The 8389-nt window shown below is 41.2% G+C and overlaps 1 protein-coding gene and 1 pseudogene across 1 annotated transcript in view; both read left to right on the top strand.

Annotated features, from left to right (window-relative positions):
• Positions 1-457: 457 nt before the first annotated feature.
• Positions 458-8389, top strand: part of Slc17a5 (solute carrier family 17 member 5) — a 43813-nt gene continuing 35881 nt past the window's right edge. Inside the window, exon 1 of the mRNA XM_003478262.5 lies at positions 458-639. Within this exon, the coding sequence (XP_003478310.2) occupies positions 546-639 (94 nt within the window). The 5' untranslated portion in view covers positions 458-545. The remainder of the gene's footprint in view (positions 640-8389) is intronic.
• LOC111754039 (U6atac minor spliceosomal RNA) lies at positions 1917-2019 on the top strand (annotated as a pseudogene).

Genomic DNA, 8389 nt, shown 5'->3' with positions numbered 1-8389 from the left:
CGAAGCCCCGCCCCCGGCGCCCTCCCGCGGGCCGCGCGCTCCTCCCGCTCCGGGAACCACGCCCGGGCTTCCCTCTGTCCAGCTGCCATGGGCACTGTAGTGACAGCGCGAGTCTGTTTTCGGATTGTCCTGATTTAAGAAAGCCACACGGGCATTGCATTCCTGCTTCCACCTCAAAAGCCACTCACGGGGCAGACCACACAAAGGTCGCTTAGAGTTATGACAATTTTCGAGCCCAGGCTGTCCCTCCCTGGCTCCCGCCCCAGCCCCGCAGACCGCCTCGCGCCTCCCACCACCCGCCGTCTGAGAGAAGACAATCCCAAGAACCCACGGGCGGCGGCCTGAAGAGGCGGGATTGGAAGACTTCGCCTCCCCTGCCCAAATCTAAAATGGCGGGGGCGGAGTCGACGCGGTCTCTTGGGGGCGGGGCTGAGGCTGCGACGTGGCCTGGGGGCGGTGCCAGGCGGGGCGGTCTTGGCGGCTCCGCCAGGCCGAGGCTTCCCGGCCGCAGTCTCGGGTGAGCGTGTTCCCCCTGTAGAGGTGACATGCGGCCCTCAGCCTCCGGTCTGGCCGCGAGCGACGGCGAAGACGGCGCGGACAGCACCCCGCTCTTGCGGGGCGCGCCGCGGGCCGGTGCGGGTGAGCGGCGGGTTCCAGGAGGCGGGCGGGCTCCGGGAGCGGGAGGGGGCCGCTGGAGGAGCCGGCGCTGTCCCTCTAGTGACAGCGGCTCCGCGCGGGGAGGGGGCGCGAGAGGGTCGAGGCTAAATGACTTCGGTGCGTGTGCGGAGGCGGCCGGGCGCGTCTCAGAAAAGAGCTTGACACAGTGTTGGAAGAGGAGGAAAGATTGCAGATGTTTCCTTTTAAATATTTATTTATTTTCCGGTCTGTCAGTCTACGATTTGAGTCAGGAAACAGTTCGATTGTCCCCAAGATAGCGTATCTGTACAGCTGTGAGGTAATTTGTCACGGGTCTTACAAAAGATATAAAAAGAATTTATCTCAGAAAGCATCTTCCACCTGAAGGGGTGGCGAGCACCTGTAACACTCCCGGAGGCTGAAGAGGAAGATAGCAGATTCGAGCCCAATGTGGGCAGTTTAGCCACCTAATCGGACTGGTTCAAAATAAAAAGGGACTGAAGATACAGCTCAGTGTGAAGATCCTGAGTTCGATCCCCAATATTGACAGGGAGTTTTATTTATTTATTCTATTTAGAATAGGAAAACGTATTGGATAATAAGAACGGGGAATAGGAATAGCTCCTGAGGGACAGGAGGGGTCCCGAATGCGTTGCGCCAAAAACAGTATTTTTTTAAAAAGTATCTGGCATGGCCGGGGATTTAGCTCGGTGGCATAAGCGCCTGCCTGGCAAGCGCAAGGTCGAGAGTTCGATCTCCGGTACCGCAGAAAAATAAAAAAAGCATCTGGCGGCCTGGGATGTGGTGCACGCCTGTAATCCCAGCACTCGAGAGGCTGAGGCGGGAGTTTGAGACTAGCCATGGCTACAGAGTGAGTTCAAAGCTAGCTTAAACTACATAGTGAGATCATTCCTCAAAAAGAAAGAAAGAAAGATTAAAAAATCTTCCCTGAGTTTGGAGAAATTACAATATTGTTTCCTTTGGCATTTTTATGATGTTGCTCCTCTTAAAAGTAATAATGGAAGCAAAAATCCGTTTCCATACATCCTACATTAGTTTCAAAGGTGTGCATGAGAACTAAATTGAAGTTTGACTTTCGTGGATCAAAAACAGTACCATTTCGTATGGTATCTTTTTTATTTGCTGTAACATAACCAGACTGTGATAATAGAAGTGGCAACATTGTAACACCAACAGGCCTCTTGGAGCTTATTTTCTAGTCAGTGCTAAATTGTTGATAATGTATATATTGTACCCAAGTGACATTTTACCTGAAGTTTGTGTTGTATGAAAGAGATTAGCACTCCTCTTAACAAGAATGAAAGAAGCCTTGGGCCTGACAACATACCTGAAGTTTGACTGGTTCCATAAATTGGTCTTTGTGCATGCCTCTGTGTGTGTGTGTGGGGGGGTGTTAGAATTATATACTCTCCTTCTGTAAAATAATGTAGTGTTGAAATAAACATCATTAATCAAGGTAGTCTGTAGAGACTAGTGTATTTTGTTACAACTAGCTTATATACACATAAAATCAAAATTAGCGTCAGTGGTTAACATCTTTAATCATCAGGAAAATACAAGTTAAGACCACAGTGAGCCATTGTATGCTGACTAGAATGGCTAAAATCTAGAAAGTTAGGAATACTAATTGTCACCAGGGGTAGGAAATAACTAAAACGCTTGCACATTGCTAGTAACTACAACATAGTACAGCTACTTTAGGAAACTTAGCAATGTACTTTTTTTCTTTTTTGAAGCAGGGTCTCACTATGTGGTTCAGGCTGGCTTTGAACTCACTAGGTAGCCCAGGCTGGCCTCAAACTCACAGCTGTCCTTCTGCCTCAGCCTCCCTCATGCATCACTAACCCAGGTGGCATGTACTTTTTAGCTGATCGTACATACGTTATCTTGAAACCCCTCCATTTGGGGACACCACTCTTGTCACCATGTTCTGTCAAGAACTCTGTCTTCCCTTGCACTGGGTGATAGGGTTGGCGATGCCTTGTTCCTTGGGATGCTCTGGGGCATTACCTTCCTCCCTTGTGCTTTCATTTGCTCACCTGCCACGTATTGCTCCATTTCCCACTTTGCACCAGCTCACCTCTACCCAGGACTTCACTCGCTGCCATCATCCTTAGTGACTGCCTATCCAGCAACACATCCCTCAGTTCCCTGAATTCCTGGAAATCCAGGAACTTACCCCTCCTTTGCATACCCACATGCCATGTTCTCTCCCCTTTCTTTGTTAGCCACACGAGGCTCCCTTCCTGCTTGGCTCTTTGACTACTCTCTGACTTCATCTGGCCCTTCCTTTTATTTTTTATCCGATTTTATTGATACATTTTAGATGTACATAACTGTCACATTCATCATAGAGAATTTGCACCTGTACATGATATAACTTGAGTTTTTTCCCCCATTCTTCTACCCTCCCTTCAACCTTGCCACATTCCCCTCCCTATTTACAAAAGCTTCGTTTCCATGTTTTCCTTCTTTCTTTCTCTTTTTTTTTTCTTTTCCCTTTTCCCCTTCTCCTCTCCTTTCCCTTTCTTTCACATTTTTTTGTGTGTATCTTTTTGAGACAGGGTCTCACTATGAAGTTCAGCTTTGAGCTTACTTTGTAGCACAGGCTGGTCTCAAACTTGTAATGATCCTCCTGCCTCAGCCTCCCAAGTGCTGGGTCCTTCACTTTTTTATGGAAAATTTCACCAATACACAAAAATAGAAGTGTATAGTGAAAAAAAGCATGTAATAAGCCTCCATGTAACTAGTTATATCACAGTCAGTCTTGTTTTCTTTATTCTTGTGATTATTTTGACACAAATCCCAGACATCAGGTTGTTTCAGAAGTAAATATTTCAAATCACACACATATGTAAATATTGTATTGCCTCACTAGTGTGAGAAGCTGAAAGAAACAACATATGTATATGTAGATTTATATATAGGTATATAAAAAATAGTTAAGAAGGGGCTAGGAATATAGCTCAGTGGCATGGTACCTGCCTGGCAAGCATGAGGTCATGAGTTCAATCCCTGGTACCAAAAAAAAAAAAAAAAGTTAAGATAGCTATATTACTCATTTCTCTGAGCTCACCGAAGAGAAAGATTTGTGCTGGTATTGTTCGAACAATTGAACACAGATATCTTGTGCTCTGAGTGGGTGATTTGGGGATGACAGTGTGTAATCTATGTACTACTGTTGCCCCCTGATTGATATGTTTTGAAATTTTTCTTTTTCTTTGTTTTTTCTCTTTGAAATAAAATGGGTTTGAAAAAATTAAGGTAAAAAAATTATTATTTTCTAAATGTATTGCTGAAAGATAAAAAAGCTTCTTAAGCATAATTATAGTACTATTATACAATAAAATAACCTTTACCCTATACCAAGTTAGTGTATATTATTTCCCTATTATGTCATTTTGTTTATTCAAATCAGGATGCCAGTATGGTGGTGCACACCTGTAATCCCAGCACTCAGGAGACTGAGGCAGGAGAATAGCTGCGAGTTCATGGCCACCATGGGCTGTGTACTGAGTCCAAGGCCAGCCTGAGTTACACAATGAAACCCTATCTCAAAACAAGAAAAAGGATCACAATAATGTCTACACCCTTCAAAGGACTGAAATGTTCCTTGTCACTTTTAATCCATAGATGCCTGCTTCCTCTTTGTTGTTCTTACCATTTATAGCCCTGTGTTATCATCTAACATTCTGCCATGTATAGTGTAAATTGGTAATTTCTAATATCCAGAGATACACTAATATCAACAATCCAGATATTTCTGAGGATTTAGCTCAGTAATAGAGTGCTTCACACATTAAAGCTGGAGTTCATACCACAGTACCAGGTTACTATGTGCCAAGCAGTGTTCTAAATATTTCATAGGTGCTAGCTTGCTGCAACCCAGTGCAGCTTCTGAGGTTTTGGGGGTTAAGGACCTGCGAGAGGAAAGAAAAATAAAGACAAAGCTGGGGTCAGGTGAGGAACCTGATGGGAGGAAAGGAACTGCTCAACCACTGTTGCACCTTTATTTATAAACTGGGAAAGACGATGTCAGTTTCAGCCCCTCTACCTAGCAACCCATTGCTTGGAAGGCCTGGTCCCCTTGCCTTGGTGCTGTAACAACTTGGTTTACTTGTTGTGGGGTCTCTGTTTTTTCTGGGCTGGCCTTGCTTTAGCCCCACACATGTGACCAATCTCCATCTTCAGTGGCTCCCAATATATCCCTCTTTTTTGTTTTGTTGTTGCTCAGGATGATTGATGAGTTGAAGATGAAGGAGCTGTGTTGGAGAGCTCTGTAGATCTTTTATTTAAGTGCAGTCCAAAGAAGTCCCTGCATTCTGCAACTGAAACCCTGTGCAGTCCATTAGTCTGTGACAGTAGTCAGATACCAGAGCATCTGTCAATTGTTAAAAGGTATTAGTGATTTGAGTTTCTTTTATAACATATTACTTTAGCGTTGTTTTATATACCTCTAGTAGTTGTACATTTTCTGCAGGATGTTCAAGACCAAGTTAAGATGAGACTTGTTTTAAACACAATCAATTTTTGTTATCTATCAAGGTCAGTTACGTCCCCTCAGGAATACCTTGAGACCAGCTATAGCACTTCTTAGTTCTTCTGTCAGTGTCAGCTGTTGGGATGAGTCACGGCCATTGCTTGACTTCTGTGAAAGCCTGGGAGATTTTTGCTCCTGGTGACTCTGGTTAGGCACACCACACATCAATGATCACTTTCCTCAGTGGTCTCAGTCTTGATCAGAAGACCAGGGACTCACCGAGTATAGGATGATGCAGCAGAGGTTCTCTTATGTCCTGGGTTCTTTATTACAAGAAGGTATTTGTATGACTCAGCAAGTGAAGATCAGAACCAAGATCCATTTCCAGGTCTTCACTTTAAATTAAGCTGTGTTCTTTCTGTAACATTATTCTACACTCCTAAGAATAAATCATATTTTAGAAGCTTACATTTACTTTGATGGCTTATCTGTTCATTATGCAAGCGTGATTTTGCTTTGAGCATAGTATCAGAGTAGTACGTGCCCAGGAGTTCTTCCCTTAATCATACAAACTTGCTTTTCTTAGGTCAAGTTCATAGATTCTTACAAATTTGCTGGTGTGTTTTGTTCTACCACAATACCTTCTTGTAATAAAATTTTTCTAATTAAATATAATCACAAGTGTTTTTATAAAGCTAGTAACAATTTATTTTTAATATATCTTAAAACCTTATAATCATGTTTTATGCATCTTTGGAGGTTTTTTAATTTTCTGATTATTGACTGTGCTCCAAAAAGATAAGGTTACCTTATTCGTAACTTCTAGGTCACATTTTTTAGTAATTGGAAATCATTTTACTCTACTTTCTTTGACTTTGCAAGCTTCTAGCCCCATGTTGTACATAATAAGCTATATCATAATCCAAATCAAGCTTTGAGGAAGAACTAATGACATACAATAAAGACAATAAGTAAACATAAAGTGGAATGATGACATTATAAGTATGAGTTATATAAAGTTGTTTAGAGGAGAAAATTAACTGATAACTTCATATGTCGCTTTTACTTACTCTCACATCTAGTATTTAGGCAAAGCATGTTCTGTCTTTAAACTTACCTTAAATCTGCCCTTTATTCTCCATTAGCTTTGCTATCACTGTGGTTTAGCTCATCTTCATCTCTTAACCTGGAAAACTGCAACAGTTCTTTCTAAGGGTCCTCAACCTTCAGGCCACTGACATCACCACACAGCAGGAAATGAATGGCAGGCAAGCAACTGAAGGCCTTTCTGTATTTACAGCTGCTCTTGATCACTTGAGTCATCACTACCTTCTATAAGATAATGGGCCTTAAGGTCCCAAGGGCTTGTGAATCCTGAAAACTGCAGATGCAAGGGCTCTCCATTCTGAGAATCTATACCTGATGATCTGACACAGAGCTGAGGCAGTGATGCTAACACTGGGGAGCCGCTGAAATGCATATTAATATGACCAAAGAGGTGTGAATACAGAGACCATAATAAATCAGTTGCAAGCAAGCTCAAACCAAAATCCTGTCAGTGAGTGGCATTTGACATCTAAGCTGCATTTAGTGGCAGGCTTTATTGTGGCAAATGATTTGATGTGCTTCAATGGTAGAGCCGTGTTTGGTGCCAAGTTTTAATGCAGAATCTTGACATTTAGTCTGCATGTGGCCTGCCCATTATTATATTTACCAACTCTACCTGTGCCTCTTTGCTTCACTGAGCACAGTTTTGGTAAGCCCTCAAGCTAATGCCTAACTAAAATGAGTCAAAAACAAACATCCCTGGAGAGCTTTTTTGAAAAGGTAAAAAGATCCAGTGATGAGATAGAAGATTGACTGCCAACAGAAAAGTATACTTTGAGTTCATTGCAATAGATGATTCCCATTCTCCAGGCCCACTTGGTGCATGTATATGGTAGCTGCCTACCCAGTGAAGCCATGAAACCTTCAAAACTGTTTCACCACATACAAACCAACACCATAAATTAAAGGATAAATTTTTGAAGTGTTTTAAAACAAAACAAAAAAGTGGACAGAAGCAATTGTTAAAGGCCACCACTTCATCAAATGTGTCTGCACCAAGAGCATCATTCTTAGTGGCTAACTGCATTGCTGAAGCTATGAAGCCTTCTACTGTTGATGAAGTATTGATCCTTCTGCTAAGGACATTTGTCATGAATATTTAGGAGAGGCTACAGTTCAAGAGGTCACATGTTCCTCTTTTAGCTCACACCTTAACTTGATGAACTGATGAAATAGAAGAAGATATTAAGATAGAGTTGTTACAGAGGACTCTAACTCACTGTGGTACCCAATCCAGGTTGGTGACTTTCCCAATGTTGACAACAATGGTTGTTTCGTTGCACTATGTATTTTTCTTTTTTTTTTTTAATTTTATTTAAGGGAGAAAAAGAAAAAAAAACAGAAATAGGGTACAAGTTATACAGAATTTCAGAAAGAATAAACAATAGGAAATCACTAGTTAATAGATTACATATTGTTACCTTAGAAATAGTTGTTCAAGTTACAAAATTAAAGCATATAAAGTGGACTTTCAAACAGTGAGACTGGAAACAGTTTTGTTCAATGATCCAACAAAATTCAGTAATATGGTTATCTGTCTTACACAATGAAATATATATGCAGTTATATCCTTTAGAGCACTTTCTTTTCCTTTCTTTTGTACAATGACAATTATATACTTTGGGTTTTATTACTCCCATAGTTCTTATTACTTTTTTTTGAAGAGAGTAAAACCAAATGTAACATAACAGAACAGAGTCAGTCAAATCAAAAGGATGAACATAATAGATAATGTAAAAAAATACAAGGTGATCAACAATGGTTACCATACTGCCTCTTGCTATCTTAAAAAGAATTACCTATATCATCAGTTATAATAAAATTGAACAAAACAGTAAAGAATAAAACCAAAACATTGGAGACATTACAGGACTTTAAAAGAAGATACAAGTCAACCAGAATGGGTGTCATAATGAATCTTATTGTCTTCACAGTTGCTGCCTATACTTTCAAACTTGGTACTATCAAGCAAAGCAGAATAGGGGAAAATTAGTCAAAACAAGATGGTGAGGGCAATACAGGGTTTCAAATCAAGTTAATAGGAAATCAAAGTGGGTTACTATAATGTATCCTGCTTTTTATTTATTTTTCCCTTAATTAAAAATATAAAAATAAAAAAGTAATTTAAAAAAGGAGATTGAGATA

Source organism: Cavia porcellus, unplaced genomic scaffold (genome assembly GCF_034190915.1).
Source record: "Cavia porcellus strain 051 isolate PalLab524CR breed Dunkin Hartley unplaced genomic scaffold, mCavPor4.1 scaffold_16, whole genome shotgun sequence".
Taxonomy (NCBI): Eukaryota; Metazoa; Chordata; class Mammalia; order Rodentia; family Caviidae; genus Cavia; species Cavia porcellus.
The sequence above is the reverse complement of the archived record's forward strand: the minus strand, read 5'-3'. Positions and strand labels throughout refer to the sequence as shown.